Source organism: Nyctereutes procyonoides, unplaced genomic scaffold (assembly GCF_905146905.1).
Source record: "Nyctereutes procyonoides isolate TBG_1078 unplaced genomic scaffold, NYPRO_anot_genome, whole genome shotgun sequence".
Lineage (NCBI taxonomy): Eukaryota > Metazoa > Chordata > Mammalia > Carnivora > Canidae > Nyctereutes > Nyctereutes procyonoides.
The window spans coordinates 253,007-271,521 of record NW_026575047.1 but is presented as its reverse complement, the minus strand read 5'-3'; the positions used below and the strand labels follow the sequence as shown (position 1 = coordinate 271,521).

At 63.4% G+C, this 18,515-nt stretch overlaps 1 protein-coding gene across 9 annotated transcripts in view; it reads left to right on the top strand.

Moving 5' to 3' along the window:
* Positions 1 to 18,515, top strand: part of GAK (cyclin G associated kinase) — a 65,258-nt gene that overhangs the window by 25,025 nt on the left and 21,718 nt on the right. For all 9 annotated transcript variants that reach the window (XM_055326053.1, XM_055326058.1, XM_055326060.1 and 6 more), the window contains 5 exons: positions 1,591 to 1,678; positions 2,839 to 2,962; positions 9,328 to 9,377; positions 9,848 to 9,996; positions 10,555 to 10,677. In XM_055326053.1, coding sequence (XP_055182028.1) covers positions 1,591 to 1,678; positions 2,839 to 2,962; positions 9,328 to 9,377; positions 9,848 to 9,996; positions 10,555 to 10,677 — 534 coding nt within the window. The remainder of the gene's footprint in view (positions 1 to 1,590; positions 1,679 to 2,838; positions 2,963 to 9,327; positions 9,378 to 9,847; positions 9,997 to 10,554; positions 10,678 to 18,515) is intronic.

Below are 18,515 nucleotides of genomic sequence, written 5' to 3'. Positions count from 1 at the left end.
GCTCTGGCAGATGGTGTCATGAGGGCCTGTCCCCAGGCCTGGGGGCCCAGGCAGGAGGTGGAAATAAGGACCTGCCGTGTCGGGGGCAGGGAGAGTCATCACCCCGGGGGAGGAAGTAAGCTGTGGGAGGGTGTTGGGTGGCATGGTGGGTCTGCTCCAGGGACAGTGCTCCCCGAGAGTTGGCAGCGGGTCGGTTGGGTGGTGGTCGGGGAGCTGTTTGATCTTTGGGATCAGAGAGCAGAGGTGCTGCCGGACACACGGCGCCCCTGGTGGGGGGACTGCTGCGCACGTTGACATTGGTGCTTCTGGGACCCGTGACGCGGGTGTGTAGCCTGGTGAACCCCTTCTGTCGGGTTCTCTGGGCCACATGGGGCTGAGCGAGCAGTGAGGTGGTCCTCCCTGTGAGAAGGCAGCCCACCCTGGGGCAGCAGAGCTCCTGAGAATGAGAACAGGAGGAGGGGCTCGGTGTCCTTAAATAGGAGGGCATGGCAAAGGATTTTTTTTTTCTTAAGATTTTATTTATTTATGAGACGCAGAGACACAGGCAGAGAAGCAGGCTCCCTGTGGGGGAGCCCAACATGGGACTTGATCCCGGGACCTGCCAAAGGCAGACGCTCAACCGCTGAGCTACCCAGAGGCCCCTGAAAAGGGAATTTTATTTATTTATTTATTTATTTTATTTTTTTTATTTTTGAAAATTTGGTTGTTTTTTTTTATTATTATTTTTATTTATTTATGATAGTCACACAGAGAGAAAGAGAGGCAGAGACACAGGCAGAGGGAGAAGCAGGCTCCATGCACCGGGAGCCCGACGTGGGATTCGATCCCGGGTCTCCAGGATCGCACCCTGGGCCAAAGGCAGGCGCCAAACCGCTGCGCCACCCAGGGATCCCTGAAAAAGGAATTTTAAAAAAACCAAGTAGCATCTCTGTGTCCTTCACGATACAGGCCCAGAGATGCTGAGCACCGTTCGTTAGGGTTTGCAGGGAGTGCTGGGAAGTGTAGGGTCAGAACGACGATGTTGTTTCTTCTAGAAATTGATTAAGCAAACAGAGAAGTTGTGAAGAGAAGACATGGCCTGTCTAACAGACGAGGGCGTGTGCGTTACTTGTAGGGGTTTATAGAACGTTAGCATCAACCATCAGGTCATCCAGAAAGACACCAAAAATGGCAAAGTCTCATTCCATTCAGAAAAAGTGACGGTTATGTGTACCTTATTTCCTTTACCTCAATGCTACTGTCTCATCAAATCACACCAGAAACTCTAAAGCGTGTGGCCGAGTAACCTACGAGTCCTCGTGGAAGCTGCATCTGACCTGAGGCTGGCACCCCGTGGGGCTTCCGGCCCCGTGCTGACGTCACGTGGTTGGGCTGTGCACCTTGCCCATGGGCTCCCAGCATCTGTGCAGGTGTAGGGCTTGAGGCCCCAGCCGGCAGTGGCCATGGGCTCCGCTCGTGGGAGACAGCCTCACTGTGCACAGCCGACAGCCGAGGGCACCAGCTGACTGGGGACGGGTGGGCCGCTGTCCTCCGTCTGCAGAGGCTCTGACCTCTGCGGAGGTCGACTGTTTGCATTTTGAATATTTGCAGCTCCTAGAGCAGAACGGAGGCTATGGGAACGCTGTCCCTTCCCGAGGGCCACCCCCTCCCGGGGGCTCCAGCAGTGGCTACGGCGGAGGTGAGTACCCACCATCTGTCCCCTGGGGATACCATGCCCCTGCCGCATGCTTTCGGCCTGGCAGCAAGGGACAGGCTCCACGTTTGGGGCCCCGAGGACACCCTGAGGTTTGGGGGTCCCCAGGCCTGTCAGACTCAGTGGACCTGGGGGAGAGGTATGAACGCCAGCTGTCCTCTCCCCGTACCGTCAGGACAGCACTGGTTCTCTGCAGCTTGGAGCGACGACAGGGGTGGCCACACGGGCATCACCACCCACTCGTGGGGCTGGAGACCAAGCCAGCCCCACGGAGGCCCCTGGCCCCTCTGTAAGTCACTGGCTGGGGTGGCTGGGGGCCCCGGGGCAGACAGTGGCCAAGACGGCGAGTACAGTAGAAGGAGCGCGGGTGGGGACCAGACACCGCTCTGGCAGCAGCTGGGAAGGCGGCCGGTGGTTCTCCTCAGCCTCAGCCCGTGTGTGTCGGGACAGGTCACGTGCCCGGCACGGACATGATGGGGCTGTGACCCCAGAGGAGCCTGCGGCCCGAGCTCTGTGTGGCCGGGCCTGGGAACGCTGTGCCAGGATGCGCTCCTGCCCGCCTCGGTGCCGGGGTGTGGACTCAGCTCCTGGCCCCTCAGCTGTCCCGGGCCCTGCACGTCCCCCTGGGTGTCCTGTGTGTGAGGCTGCCCCAGCTGCTGCGGGGAGGGGGTTCTCAAGGCCCCGAGGGCACACGTGCGGCAGTGCCCGGCCGGGGGTGGGCTGGTAACGACCTGGTGAGGGGCCAGCGTAGACCTCACACATCGGACGCGTTGGCCCCGTCCCAGGACAGCCCAGCTCCTCAGCCCAGCGGTGACCCAGCTGTCGGCAACAGGCGCAGCTGCATCCGTCACGGGCCGTGGAGAGTCCCGGGGCAAACGCGGCCCGTGGGTGTGCTTTTGTCTGCTCACACCCCCTTCTTCCAACGCTGCCTGCCTTGGGGGCCGCCCCGCTCACCTCCAGGCCGCCGTGTCCTCGGGGGCCCGTCCTGGCGGCCCTGCCCCAGGAACGACCGTTCCTGCCACGTGGCCTTCCTGTGCCTGGCTTGGCGCTGAGCGGGCCTCCCAGCGGCCGGCCTCTTGGCCTCTCGGCCCCGTGGGAGCTGCGCGGCGGCCGGGCCCTCATCAGAGGCTTGTCTCTGCTTCCAGGCCTGGCGCTGGCCGAGTACGACCAGCCCTACGGCGGGCTCCTGGACATCCTGCGGGGGGGCACGGAGCGCCTCTTCACAAACCTCAAGGACACCTCCTCCAAGGTCATCCAGTCCGTTGCCAAGTGAGTGGGGGCGAGCGGGCGCAGCTTCTAGGTGACGGCACCTGGTTTCTCCGTAGTAGGGGTTTCCCGACCTTTGGGCTCTGTGTCACCTCCACGCCTGGCAGGACCCGCACTCGAGGCCGCTGGTGAGCGGGTGATCCACACGGGCTCTGCCACTGTACCCACAGACGCTGGCGCTGGGTTCTGCGCCTCATGTTGGGGGTGGCCGCTCCTGCTGGGGCCCCCGGGCTCCGTGTCTCCTCTGCCCTGTGACGATACCTGTCTCGTGTGTGTGGTTTCTCCTGGATGGTGTGGAGGGAGTGGGGCAGGGGCAGGGCCCGGGGACACCTCCCGAGTGCAGCCCCACTGAGTGACAGCACGGAGTTACTGGGGCGACAGGCCCGCCTGCGGGTGAGGAGTCACCTTGTGGGTGGTTCAGGGCGGCACGTGTGCGCGGCTGGAGGCCACCTTGCTGGGGCAGGTCTCCCGCAGGCCCCCGGGCCCGCGTCCACATGAGGCTCCCCTCTGTGTTCCGGCAGTTAGGGGGATGGTCCGCGGGTGCTGGGCTGGGAGTCTCCGTCCGGGGAGACTCTGCAATCCCCGTGTGTCTTAGACACCCGCGGGCTTCCTCGCCTCGTCCTCGTCCTGCTGTTTGGCGCTCTGGTCTTTGTTTTCTGTGCACCCTGTTGACAGCACAGGTAGAGCCACGCACAGGCGGTGAGGGGTGTGTGGCCGTTGGGCTGTGTTGGGCCGCGTGGCACCGCGTGCTCTGTATCTGATGCGACTCTACAGAGGAGAGGACGCTGGGTTTCCGCTGGCTGTCTCAGCACACGGGGCGTCTGCCCACATCGCCGTGACCCTCCGTGACATCCCGGGCCACAGCTTGTCACGGGGCGTGTCTGCGCGTCCAGGGCGGGCGCTCCAGCGTCCTGCGTCCACGTTGGCAGTGGCTCGGACAGGCGGGGCTGCCGTGTGCACGTGCTTCCTCGCCCACGTGTGGCGATGCCGTGTTGTGGGCCGCTGTGCCTGCTGCACCCCACGGGCCGCCGTCCCCCATACCTGGTGCCGACGGCAGGGCTGTCAGGGCAGGCCGCAGGTCGCACGTCTCCACTTGGGTCCTGCCCCTCCTGCCAGCACATGATGCCACGGGGTCTCGGGGTGGGCTTCTGGGACTGGAGGGCTCGGGAGCGGCAGCTGCTGGGGGTGATGAGTAGATCGTGGACGTGCAAGGAGCTGCTCAGCCCGGCTCTCAGGAAACCACCGCGACCTGGGTGAGACCCCTTCCTCACCGGGTCTCATGGCTTCTCGGCAGACCGTGGCCACGCTGACGCGGTGCTGGCCTCCGCTTCCAGCTTCTGGGGTGGACGCGGGGGAGGGGGCCCGCAGCATCTGGTGCAGCCCCCGCTGGGTGCCTGCGCGTCTGTTCAAGCTCTTGAATGTGGTTTCCACAAACAGGAGTGTGACGCTGTCTCTGGTTGGGGCTGGAGAGGGCGGTGGTGTGCTCCTGGGCTTAGCCGGCTTAGGACCGGCTGGACCCCACGGGGCATGTTGACGTGAAGACCTGACCCTGGCAGCACTCCTCAGGCTGAGAGCATAGCCAGGGTCCCAGTGGTGACACGGGCGAGGCGGCCTGGGGATCCGTTGGATGGTGGGTCCCACCCCTCGGGTCAGGGCCTCCGGAGTCTGGGAGGTGCTCTGCGGGTCTTGCGTGATAACGAGACCAGAGCTGGTACGAGGATAGAAAAGCTGTCACCTGGCGGCGTCAGGATTGAAGGTTTCTTAAACAAGAAATGATACGTGTCAGGGTCCCAGGACCAGGACCACTCCCAGGGTTGGAGGTTTGCCGGAGGACACCCAGACTTGGCACAGGGCCGTCCTCGGGGCGGGGTTTGCCTCAGAGCACAGGGAAAAGGCGCTGGTGGAATCCGAGGAACCTGGCACGACTTTCCGGGTCTTCCGACTCTGTGGAGTCGTGTGGGACGCGTGTCACCCAGGGGAGCCTCCCAGAGACCCAGCACCTGGGGTTGGGGTCCGCAGGGCACGCAGCAGGCGCCAGACTCGTACCAGGTCTGGGAGGAGCGGGGAGCCTCCCGAAGTCGCTGGACCGCAGCCGCGGAGCCGCCTGGCCAGCAGGCCTCTGTGCGTTCCCAGTTAGGCCCGCGTGACTGTCTCTTGTCGGGCTTCTTGCTTCCAACGTGATTCAGCGAGAGTGTCCGAGACGCACAAGCATGCAGGCCGGAGGGGAAATGTCCCCAGTGCCGACAGGTTCTCGGCGAGCCTACCCAGAGCCCTCGGGGGTGTCGGACGGGGGACGGCAGGACACGTGGGTCCCAGCCCTGTTCTCCGCCCTGGCCGGCAGCCGTGACGTTCACGCTCGTGAGCACCAGTGCCTGGCAGCCGTGCTGCCGAGGGGCCGCCCCAAGGCCTGGGTGGGGGTGGCCTTGCTCACGGCTGACGGGCTCTCGGGGCGCCGAGCAGCCCTCCGTGATGCCAGCAGAGACCCGGGGGTCCTGGGAGGCCTGTCCTGGGCAGGGCCTGCAGGGCCCGCGCATCGGCCCCTCACTGCCTCCTGGGTGTGGGAACACGCCTTCCGTGCGCTCGTCCCGGGGCCAGAACGCAGGCCTTTGGCGGCCGCCCCCACCCAAGCACACCCCGAGTCCCCGACTTTGCCTGTCGGGCTGTCGTGTTCACGTCGTTCCGCCCACGCCCCATGCAGGACAGAGCGGCCAGGGCCCGTGGACGGCACCTCTGGACGCCGCTGTTTCTGTGGCCTGCCTGTTCTAAACCTTTGCTCTTTTTTGGAGTTTATGTTTACCGATGTTATACTTTGTTGTATATTCTGTGTGTTCATTGTTTTTGTGAAAAAGTAAACATGGGCAAACCCTTCGTCTGATGCTCACGTTGTTTGTCCTGATGTGGGCTTGTTTTATGAGCGTGCGGGTGTGTGCGGGGCTGGGGGTGGGGGCGGCACAGACAGAACCCCTGGCGGTCCCCCACCCCCTTCCCCCCCGGCCGCCCATCGGCGTGAGCCCCCCGGCGCCCTGTCCTGAGGGGTTCCAGCTAAAGCTCAGGGAGCCCGTCCTCCCCTTAGGTCGTGTTCAGGGAGTTTCCCGCGGCCCAGGTTTTGAGCGTATTTTAGGTGTGTTTTAAAACAGTCATATAAGTGTTTAAATGTGTTGTAAACATGTATTTAATGGTTTCATTGCTGTCCGTTTGGGTGTGTAATCCACTCGGAGCTGACGTGGGGGCTGTTTCTCGCCGTCTCCCCCGCCGGGAGCAGCCTGGCGCCAATGGCCACAGGCGGGCGGCATTCCAGGTCCTTTCCCAGGCCTCCTGCCCTGCTCAGTGCCCGGCCTCAGCCCCTGCCACTGCCGGCGTCCTCCCTGTCCTGCCTGCCCAGGAACACTGGCTGTTCTTACACCGGTTTCTTTGAGTGGTTTCTAGAATAAGCTTGTCAAGCTGCCTGAATGGTTCCTTAGGATGCTCCTGCATTTTATGCATTTTACAATCGTTTCAGGATGGCTGGTCTGCACAGGGCTGACTGTGGCCTCTAGCAGGGAGGTGTCCCCAGGCCCAGGGGTCCTTTCCTCCCTCCTGGATGCCCGCCGGCCACTGTCGGAGGGCGGGAGGGGCAGCAGGCGCATGGGGCTGCGCGTGGGGCTGCGAGCGCGTCCAGCCCCTCGGGTGCCTCTGGGCCCTGCTGCGCCCGGAGCCAGTGCAGTGGTGCTGCTGCTCGGGGTGCTGTGCCCAGCTGAGTCTGGAGAAAACCGCACGAGGAGACCTGAGTGAGGAGAGAGCCACCACGTGTGTGTTTGGGAGAATTAAGTTTTGAGGATGGTATCCTCAGCAGTCTGTGAGTCCGTCACAATATAAGTAAAAATTCAGATGTTTCTATTGATTTTGACCTAGAAATTTGTAAGTTGCCCAAAATTGCCAGCAGCGTATCAAAAGAAAGAAGAATGGGGGATGAACCCAGTGTATGTCACTTTTCTTCAGACAGCCGTGTGCCCGTGCGGGTGAGGTGGTGGGACTCGTGAACGCTGCCCGGCTAGGGGGGCCTGCATGGGACCACGCAGCCTAGGGCTCTGGGCAACGAGAGGTGCTGTGGCTGTGGGTGTCTGTGTGGGCAAGAAACGGGTGGGCCTTCCACGAACGGCCAAGAACATTGATCGGATTAGTTGGAAGATGTATTGTCAACAGCAGCGCTTTAAGGAAAATTAAAATAGAGACGGGCATGTTTGTGATGTGACAGTGGGGGAGGTTTCTTACGTGGGATGAAAGTGCCCAGCTGTGGGAATGAGCGGCCAACAACATAGGCCGAACCCCGTGTCCACCCAAACACACCGCTAAGTTTCCAGAAAGATACGGGCCTGAGTGGGAGTGGGTGTGTTTGAACCGGGAGACAGGGACGGTGTCTCCTACGAAGCCCGTCGTGGACGACAAACAGGACGCAGGCATGGAGGCAGCCGGCAGGACGAATGGGGAATAAAACCCTAGAAGGTGCTCGGCCTCGCCAGCTCGCCAGCTCGTAGACGTCGTGGAGTCAGGCTGCTTGGTCCGGCCTCTGGTCCCCGTCCTGCAGCGGGTGCGGGCGGATGCCCAGCGCGCCCGTGCCCACCTCCTGCACCCTGCCCCGCCTTCCGTGCTTGGAATCGAGCCCTTCGCCTGAGCCCCTCTCTTCTTTCCTATCCGTTACATTTCTTTTTGTTTTTTTGACTTTTTTTACTGGCTGCTCCAGAGCTTGCGGGACGTATTTCCAGCTCATCCAGACCCCCCCCCCCGCACCGCCTCTGGTACTCGCTGCCACAGGAGCACACACGCGTGTGTGTCTGAACACAGGAGCTGTGCTGAGCGTGCACACCGGATGCGCTGTTGCCTTTATCTTTGGAAAGGGCCGGCGTCTATCAAATCAGCTAAGAATAAGAAAATGAAAGTGTTTGTGGTTTTTTTTTTTTTTTTAATTTTTTTTTTTTTTTATGATAGTCATACAGAGAGAGAGAGAGAGAGGCAGAGACACAGGCAGAGGGAGAAGCAGGCTCCATGCACCGGGAGCCCGACGTGGGATTCGATCCCGGGTCTCCAGGATCGCGCCCTGGGCCAAAGGCAGGCGCCAAACTGCTGCGCCACCCAGGGATCCCCGAAAGTGTTTGTTTTACTTTTGTTTCCTCTTTGATGTTCTTCGGCTCTTCGTGTAGATCTGAGGGCCTGACACAGCGCTTTCCTCCTCTCTGGAGAACTGCTAACACGTCTTGCAGCGGGTCTGCTGGCAGCCCGTCCCCCGCGCCTCAGTCTCCACTGCTCCTCGCGTTCGGAGGGTCACGGCCCAGGGTGCGGGACTCTGGGGCGTTCTCCCCACGCTCCGTATCTTGCTCCTTGCCCGCGTGGGGTCTGAAGAGACGGCCGGTGTGCGTCCCACCCCCGCTCCTGTGCGTCCCGGGCGCCGCTGGCCGTCTGACGTCCTGCCGGCCCCGCGCCCTGGCTCGCCCTTGCTCTGCGCGGCGGCTGCGTCCCGCTCCGTGCTCCGTGCGCGGTGACCTTTCCAAGTCACCCCCATCCTTGGAGATCTGGTTACGGAATTTTTCAGCCTTCGTTCTCTTTGCGTTGCATTTTTCTCTTTCTTTCTTTCTTTTCTTTCTTTCTTTCTTTCTTTCTTTCTTTCTTTCTTCCTTTTCTTTTTCATTCTTTTTTCTTTTCTTTCTTTTCTTTTCTTTTCTTTTCTTTTCTTTTCTTTTCTTTTCTTTTCTTTTCTTTTCTTTTCTTTCCTTTCTTTTTCGTTGCATTTTTCAAGGATTCTATTGATAGTTTTTCCAGCTCAGATTCTTTCCTCGGCCACATCCAGTCTGATCATCTCGTCAGAGCCTTTCTTTTCTGCCCCTGTAGTTTTATCTCCTGCTTTTCTTTTTGATCCTTTCTTGGAACCTTTCTCTCTGTTCACAGGGCCCATCTGTTGTCTGCTTTCTGCTTTAATGAGTTAGAGCTGTTAGCGTATTATTGATCACAGCTGCTTACATTCCTGGTCCTACGGTTCCAACAATCCCTGCCGCGTCTGGTTCTCGTGCCTTCTCGGTGACTTGGAACTGTTTTGCCACACGTGATGTGCTGGGCCGAGAAAGCTATCTTCTTTCCAGGGGAGTAGTGGTCAGTTTGTCCTGGGGTCTGTGCCTCTCTGTCACCTCCGCTCTAGATGCGTGCGTGCACCCTGACAGGTGCACGCACACACACCTGCTCACCTGCCCACATGCACACCCGTACACAACGTTCCCCATGAGCCGCGGCCTGAGCGCTGAGGTCCCCACAGCCTCTGCAGGGCTCACTCCATTCTAAGGTCTCATCGCTTAACTCTAGAAATTTCCTATAATAACCAAATGCTCTTGTTCTAATTCCAGTTACGCAAAAGGAGATTTGGACATCTCTTACATCACATCTAGAATTGCTGGTGAGTTTGCAACCTTTACCCGTAAGGACATGCTTCTGGTTGTGTGCTGTCTGAGGATGGCTCGTGGGGTGCTGGCCTCCCTGCTGCACCGTCAGGGCTGCGGATGTGGCTGGCGGAGGAGAGGGCGGCCCGGGCCACCTGTCCCTTTGTCCAGTGCACAGTGCCACATTGACTCAGCTTCTTCTCCCTGGTCTGGAACCTTCTGGAAGTCTGACATCATGAGGGGAATGATGCAATGCACACCCAACACTTGGGTCTCCAGACAAAGGCCGAAACCAAAATCCAGACACTCAGGGCCTCTGTTCTGCATCAGGCTCTCTGGCGGAACGCCCTGTTGAGATCCCGGAGGGTGGGGGGGCAGCGAGGAGCCGGGGCCTGGGGTTGACGGCCTGCCAGGGAAGAGCACCCGTGTGCCCTGCAGAGGCCAGGGGCCGCCACGCTGGCGGCTGACGTGGGCTGTTCTCTTCCAGTGATGTCGTTCCCAGCAGAAGGCGTGGAGTCGGCCATCAAGAACAACATCGAAGACGTGCGGTTGTTTCTGGACTCCAAGCACCCGGGACATTACGCCGTCTACAACCTGTCCCCAAGAACATACCGGCCCTCCAAATTTCACAACCGGGTGTGTGGCCTGGGCATTGGCCCCTCGCTGCTGCGGTTTTCTCTCACACTTGACATTCAGACCCACATGTGGCCTTCCCCAGCAGGGGGAGCCCGGGGCTCTGGGGGTGCCGGGTGTCACGACCTGGGGACAGCAGACGTGCAGCAGACGGTGGGGACGGACGGGGGCTTTCTCAAGGAGCAGTCCGTGGCAGGACTGTGAGGAGACAGTCGGACGGACTTCCATAGGCGCCTACACGCTGCTAGCCCAGGGCGCCTCCTGGATTCCTGTGGGGCCGTGTGAGGCCACATGGGTTTCCTAGTACACGAGCACGTGGGACTGACCCTGCACGCGCTTGGGCCGTGCAGGCAGGAGAGAGGGCGGACTCTCCATTCTCGGTGCGCCAAGCGCGGAGCCTGGTACACGTCCTGGAGCAGGAAGCATGGGAGCGGGTGGGAAGAAAGGCGTGCCCGCGGCGGCGGCGGCGTCTGTTGAGAGCGCGAGTCCTCGGGGCTCCCTGCACGCCTGCACCCCCGCAGGGACAGGGAGCCCAGGCTGAGCCGAGCCCTGTGCCCGCAGGTCTCCGAGTGTGGCTGGGCGGCCAGACGGGCCCCGAACCTTCGCAGCCTGTACAGCGTGTGTCGGAACATGCACTCGTGGCTGCGGCAGGACCACAAGAACGTCTGTGTCGTGCACTGCATGGTGAGTGTGTGGAGCCCCAGCAGCCCGCTGGCCTCAGGGAGCCGGGCTCCGGGTGGGCACACGGCACACGCACTCCGACTCTCGGCAGGAGCTGTGACGAGCAGCTCTGACCTGCAGTCTCCAGCGCCGACCCTGCGCCCAGGGGCCCCGCCCTCGCCCCCGGCATTTCAAGGGAGCAGCAGCCTCCAGGGGCCCTGCCTGACTCTGGACGACAGCTGCTCCCCAGGGAAGCACCACCCGGGTGGTCCCGCAGGTCGCATCACCTGGCCAGAGGCCGATCCCTCTGGGCCTCAACTCCTGGCCCAGAAGCACTCACCAGAAGCCCAGGACCGCTGACTCTCCCCCTGCGTCGCCCGCTCTCCCATGTCCCACCTCTTGCCACTATGTCTCCTTTCTCTGCCACTACATCCCTCTACTCTGCGACTCCCTCCCCCTTCTCTGCTCCTACGTCGCCACTCTCCCCTACCCCCCCCCGTCTCTGCCCCTACGTCCCCCATCTCTCCCCCTACGTCCCTGCCTCTCTCCCTACGTCGCCCGTCTCTGCACCTACGTCCCCCGTCTCTGCCCCTATGTCCCCCGTCTCTCCCCCTACGTCCCTGCCTCTCTCCCTACGTCGCCCGTCTCTCCCCCTACGTCCCCTGTCTCTACCGTTCGTCCCCCATCTCTCCCCCTACGTCCCCCGTCTCTCCCCCTACATCCCCTGTCTCTTCCCCTACGTCCCCCGTCTCTGTCCCTACGTCCCCCGTCTCTCTCCCTACATCACCCGTCTCTGCCCATACGTCCCCCGTCTCTGCCCATACGTCGCCCGTCCCTGCCCCGACCTCCCCGTCTCTGCCCCTACGTCCCCCGTGTCTCCCCCTACGTTGCCCATCTCTACCGTTCGTCCCCCATCTCTCCCCCTACGTCCCCCATCTCTCCCCCTACATCCCCCGTCTCTCCCCCTACGTCCCCCGTCTCTGTCCCTACGTCCCCCGTCTCTCCCTACGTCGCCCATCTCTGCCCATACGTCGCCCGTCCCTGCCCCGACCTCCCCGTCTCTGCCCCTACGTCACCCGTCTCTGCCCATACGTCCCCCGTCTCTGTCCCTACGTCTCCTGTCCCTGCCCCAACCTCCCCATCTCTGCCCCTACGTCCCCCGTGTCTCCCCCTACGTTGCCCATCTCTACCGTTCGTCCCCCATCTCTCCCCCTACATCCCCCATCTCTCCCCCTACATCCCCCGTCTCTGTCCCTACGTCCCCCGTCTCTCCCTACGTCGCCCATCTCTGCCCATACGTCGCCCGTCCCTGCCCCGACCTCCCCGTCTCTGCCCCTACGTCGCCCGTGTCTCCCCCTACGTCCCCCGTCTCTGTCCCTACGTCTCCTGTCCCTGCCCCGACCTCCCCATCTCTGCCCCTACGTCCCCCGTGTCTCCCCCTACGTTGCCCATCTCTACCGTTCGTCCCCCATCTCTCCCCCTACATCCCCCATCTCTCCCCCTACATCCCCCGTCTCTGTCCCTACGTCCCCCGTCTCTCCCTACGTCGCCCATCTCTGCCCATACGTCGCCCGTCCCTGCCCCGACCTCCCCGTCTCTGCCCCTACGTCGCCCGTGTCTCCCCCTACGTCCCCCGTCTCTGTCCCTACGTCTCCTGTCCCTGCCCCGACCTCCCCATCTCTGCCCCTACGTCCCCCGTGTCTCCCCCTACGTTGCCCATCTCTACCGTTCGTCCCCCATCTCTCCCCCTACGTCCCCCATCTCTCCCCCTACATCCCCCGTCTCTCCCCCTACGTCCCCCGTCTCTGTCCCTACGTCCCCCGTCTCTCCCTACGTCGCCCATCTCTGCCCATACGTCGCCCGTCCCTGCCCCGACCTCCCCGTCTCTGTCGCTACGTCCCCCGTCTCTCCCTACATCGCCCGTCTCTGCCCCGACGTCCCCCGTCTCTCCCCCTACATCCCGTCTCTTCCCCTACGTCCCCCGTCTCTGTCCCTACGTCCTCCGTCTCTCTCCCTACATCACCCGTCTCTGCACATACGTCCCCCGTCTCTGCCCATACGTCGCCCGTCCCTGCCCCGACCTCCCCGTCTCTGCCCCTACGTCCCCCGTGTCTCCCCCTACGTTGCCCATCTCTACCGTTCGTCCCCCATCTCTCCCCCTACATCCCCCATCTCTCCCCCTACATCCCCCGTCTCTCCCCCTACGTCCCCCGTCTCTGTCCCTACGTCCCCCGTCTCTCCCTACGTCGCCCATCTCTGCCCATACGTCGCCCGTCCCTGCCCCGACCTCCCCGTCTCTGCCCCTACGTCGCCCGTCTCTGCCCCTACGTCCCCCGTCTCTGCCCATACGTCGCCCGTCCCTGCCCCGACCTCCCCGTCTCTGCCCCTACGTCGCCCGTGTCTCCCCCTACGTCCCCCGTCTCTGTCCCTACGTCTCCTGTCCCTGCCCCGACCTCCCCATCTCTGCCCCTACGTCCCCCGTGTCTCCCCCTACGTTGCCCATCTCTACCGTTCGTCCCCCATCTCTCCCCCTACGTCCCCCATCTCTCCCCCTACATCCCCCGTCTCTCCCCCTACGTCCCCCGTCTCTGTCCTTACGTCCCCCGTCTCTCCCTACGTCGCCCATCTCTGCCCATACGTCGCCCGTCCCTGCCCCGACCTCCCCGTCTCTGCCCCTACGTCGCCCGTCTCTGCCCATACGTCCCCCGTCTCTGCCCATACGTCGCCCGTCTCTCCCCCTACGTCGCCCGTCTCTGCCCCTACGTCCCCCGTCTCTGTCCCTACGTCTCCTGTCCCTGCCCCGACCTCCCCATCTCTGCCCCTACGTCCCCCGTGTCTCCCCCTACGTTGCCCATCTCTACCGTTCGTCCCCCATCTCTCCCCCTACGTCCCCCATCTCTCCCCCTACATCCCCCGTCTCTCCCCCTACGTCCCCCGTCTCTGTCCCTACGTCCCCCGTCTCTCCCTACGTCGCCCATCTCTGCCCATACGTCGCCCGTCCCTGCCCCGACCTCCCCGTCTCTGCCCCTACGTCCCCCGTCTCTGCCCCTACGTCCCCCGTCTCTGCCCATACGTCGCCCGTCCCTGCCCCGACCTCCCCGTCTCTGCCCCTACGTCCCCCGTCTCTGCCCCTACGTCCCCCGTCTCTGCCCATACGTCGCCCGTCCCTGCCCCGACCTCCCCGTCTCTGCCCCTACGTCGCCCGTGTCTCCCCCTACGTCCCCCGTCTCTGTCCCTACGTCTCCTGTCCCTGCCCCGACCTCCCCATCTCTGCCCCTACGTCCCCCGTGTCTCCCCCTACGTTGCCCATCTCTACCGTTCGTCCCCCATCTCTCCCCCTACGTCCCCCATCTCTCCCCCTACATCCCCCGTCTCTCCCCCTACGTCCCCCGTCTCTGTCCCTACGTCCCCCGTCTCTCCCTACGTCGCCCATCTCTGCCCATACGTCGCCCGTCCCTGCCCCGACCTCCCCATCTCTGCCCCTACGTCCCCCGTGTCTCCCCCTACGTTGCCCATCTCTACCGTTCGTCCCCCATCTCTCCCCCTACGTCCCCCATCTCTCCCCCTACATCCCCCGTCTCTCCCCCTACGTCCCCCGTCTCTGTCCCTACGTCCCCCGTCTCTCCCTACGTCGCCCGTCCCTGCCCATACGTCGCCCGTCCCTGCCCCAACCTCCCCGTCTCTGCCCCTACGTCGCCCGTCTCTGCCCCTACGTCCCCCATCTCTCCCCCTACGTCCCCGCCTCTCTCCCTACATCGCCCGTCTCTGCCCCTACGTCGCCCGTCTCTGCCCCTACGTCCCCCATCTCTCCCCCTACGTCCCCGCCTCTCTCCCTACATCGCCCGTCTCTGCCCCTACGTCGCCCGTCTCTCCCCCTACGTCGCCCGTCCCTGCCCCGACTTCCCCGTCTCTGCCCATACGTCACCCGTCCCTGCCCCGACCTCCCTGTCTCTGCCCCTACGTCGCCCGTCTCTGCCCCTACGTCGCCCGTCTCTGCCCCTACGTCCCCCGTGTCTCCCCCTATGTCGCCTGTCTCTACTGTTTGTCTCCCATCTCTCCCTCTACGTCCCCCTTCTTTGCTACTACGTCGCTGGACTCTCCCCTACCCCGTCTCTGCCCCTACGTCCCGCGTCTCTCCCCGTACGTCCCCCGTGTCTCCCCCTACGTCCCCCGTGTCTCCCCCTACACCTCCCATCTCTCCCCTATGTCCCCCGTCTCTCCCTGACTTCCCAGGTCTCTGCCCCTACGTCCCCCCCGGTCTCTCCCCCGACGCCGCCCGTCTCTGCTCCGACGCCGCCCGTCTCTCCCCCTATGTCTCCCATCTCTACCGTTCGTCCCCCATCTCTCCCCCTACGTCCCCCATCTCTCCCCCTACATCCCCTGTCTCTTCCCCTAAGTCCCCTGTCTCTGTCCCTACATCCCCCGTCTCTCTCCCTACATCGCCCGTCTCTGCCCATACGTCCCCCGTCTCTGCCCATACGTCGCCCGTCCCTGCCCCGAACTCCCCATCTCTGCCCCTACATCCCCCGTCTCTGCCCCTACATCTCCCGTGTCTCCCCCTACGTCACCCATCTCTACCGTTCGTCCCCCATCTCTCCCCCTATGTCCCCGGTCTCTCTCCCTACATCACCCGTCTCTGCTCCTACATCCCCCGTCTCTGTCCCTACATCACCCGTCTCTGCTCCTACATCCCCCGTCTCTGCCCATACGTCGCCCGTCCCTGCCCCGACCTCCCTGTCTCTCCCCCTACGTCCCCCTTCTTTGCTCTTACGTCGCTGGACTCTCCCCTACCCCGTCTCTGCCCCTACATCCCCCGTCACTCCCCCGACGTCCCGCGTCTCTCCCCCTACGTCCCCGGTGTCTCCCCCTACTTCCCCCGTCTACCGTTCGTCCACCATCTCTCCCCCTACCCCGTCTCTGCCCCTACATCCCCCGTCACTCCCCCGACGTCCCGCGTCTCTCCCCCTACGTCCCCGGTGTCTCCCCCTACTTCCCCCGTCTACCGTTCGTCCACCATCTCTCCCCCTACGTCCCCTGTCTCTCTCCCTACATCGCCCGTCCCTGCCCCTACATCGCCCGTCTCTCCCCCTACGTCGCCCGTCTCTGTCCCTACGTCGCCTGTCCCTGCCCCGACCTCCCCGTCTCGCCCCTCTGTCCCCCGTGTCTCCCCCTATGTCGCCCATCTCTACCGTTCGTCCCCCATCTCTCCCCCTATGTCCCCTGTCTCTCTCCCTACATCACCCGTCTCTGCTCCTATGTCCCCCGTCTCTGCCCATATGTCGCCCGTCCCTGCCCCGACCTCCCCGTCTCTGCTCCTACGTCCCCCGTCTCTGCCCCTATGTCCCCCGTCTCTCCCCCTACGTCCCCCGTCTCTACCATTCGTCCCCCATCTCTCCCACTACGTCCCCTGTCTCTTCCCCTACGTCCCCCGTCTCTCTCCCTACATCACCCGTCTCTGCCCATATGTCGCCCGTCCCTGCCCCGACCTCCCCGTCTCTGCTCCTACGTCCCCCGTCTCTGCCCCTACATCTCCCGTGTCTCCCCCTACGTCACCCATCTCTACCGTTCGTCCCCCATCTCTCCCCCTAGGTCCCCTGTCTCTCTCCCTACATCACCCGTCTCTGCTCCTACGTCCCCCGTCTCTGCCCATATGTCGCCCGTCCCTGCCCCGACCTCCCCGTCTCTGCCCCTATGTCGCCCGTCTCTCCCCCTTTGTCGCCCGTCTCTGCCCCTACGTCCCCCATCTCTCCCCCTACGTCCCCGCCTCTCTCCCTACGTCGCCCGTCTCTGCCCCTACATCCCCCATCTCTGCCCCTACGTCCCCCATCTCTGCCCATACGTCGCCCGTCCCTGCCCTGACCTCCCCGTCTCTGCCCTTACATCCCCCGTCTCTGCCCCTACGTCCCCCGTGTCTCCCCCTACGTCGCCCATCTCTACCGTTCGTCCCCCATCTCTCCACCTACGTCCCCTGTCTCTCTCCCTACATCACCCGTCTCTGCTCCTGCGTCCCCCGTCTCTGCCCCTATGTCGCCCGTCTCTCCCCCTACGTCGCCTGTCTCTGTCCCTACGTCGCCTATCCCTGCCCCGACCTCCCCGTCTCGCCCCTCTGTCCCCCGTGTCTCCCCCTATGTCGCCCATCTCTACTGTTTGTTCCCCATCTCTCGCCCTACGTCCCCCTTCTTTGCTACTACGTCGCTGGACTCTCCCCTACCCCGTCTCTGCCCCTACGTCCCCCGTCTCTCCCCCTACGTCCCCCATCTCTCCCCCGACGTCCCGCGTGTTACCCCCTACTTCCTCCGTCTCTCCCCCTACGTCCCGTGTCTCTACCCCTACGTCCCCTGTGTCTACCCCTACACCTCCCATCTCTCCCCTACGTCCCCGTCTCTCCCCTACGTCCCCCATCTCTCCCTGACTTCCCCGGTCTCTGCCCCTACATCCCCCCCCCACCGGTCTCTGCTCCTACGTCGCCCATCTCTCCCCCTACATCCCCCGTCTCTGTCCCTACGTCCCCCGTCTCTCCCCCTACGTCGCCCGTCTCTCCCCCTACGTCGCCTGTCTCTACCGTTTGTTCCCCATCTCTCCCTCTACATCCCCCTTCTTTGCTACTACGTCGCTGGACTCTCCCCTACCCCGTCTCTGCCCCTACGTCCCCCGTCTTTCCCCGACGTCGCCCGTCTCTCCCCCTACGTCCCCCGTGTCTCCCCCTACACCTCCCATCTCTCCCCTATGTCCCCCGTCTCTCCCTGACTTCCCAGGTCTCTGCCCCTACGTCCCCCCCGGTCTCTGCCCCGACGTCACCCGTCTCTGCCCCTGCGTCCCCGTCTCTCCCACTACGTCCCCCGTCTCTGCCCCTACGTCCCCCGTGCTCCCCCTACGTCGCCCATCTCTACCGTTCGTCCCCCATCTCTCCCCCTACATCCCCTGTCTCTCTCCCTACATCGCCCGTCTCTGCCCATACGTCGCCCATCCCTGCCCCGACCTCCCCGTCTCTGCCCCTACGTCGCCCGTCTCTGCCCCTACATCCCCCATCTCTGCCGCTACATCCCCCGTCTCTGCCCCTACGTCCCCGCCTCTCTCCCTACATCGCCCGTCTCTGCTCCTACGTCGCCCATCTCTGCCCCGACGTCGCCCGTCTCTCCCCCTACGTCGCCAGTCTCTGCCCCTACGTCTCCCGTCTCTGCCCATACGTCACCCGTCCCTGCCCCGACCTCCCCGTCTCTGCCCCTACGTCCCCCGTGTCTCCCCCTACGTTGCCCATCTCTACCGTTCGTCCCCCATCTCTCCCCCTACATCCCTCATCTCTCCCCCTACATCTCCCGTCTCTCCCCCTACGTCCCCCGTCTCTCCCCCTACATCTCCCGTCTCTCCCCCTACGTCTCCCATCCTACCGTTCGTCCCCCATCTCTCCCCCTACATCCCTCATCTCTCCCCCTACATCTCCCGTCTCTCCCCCTACGTCCCCCGTCTCTCCCCCTACATCCCCCGTCTCTCCCCCTACGTCTCTCATCCTACCGTTCGTCCCCCATCTCTCCCCCTACATCCCCCGTCTCTCCCCCTACGTCCCCCGTCTCTGTCCCTACGTCCCCCGTCTCTCCCTACGTCGCCCGTCTCTGCCCATACGTCGCCCGTCTCTGCCCCTACGTCCCCCGTGTCTCCCCCTACGTCGCCCATCTCTACCATTCGTCACCCACCTCTCCCCCTACGTCCCCTGTCTCTCTCCCTACATCGCCCGTCTCTGCCCATACGTCGCCCGTCCCTGCCCCTACATCGCCCGTCTCTCCCCCTACGTCGCCCGTCTCTGCCCATATGTCGCCCGTCCCTGCCCCGACCTCCCCGTCTCTGCTCCTACGTCCCCCGTGTCT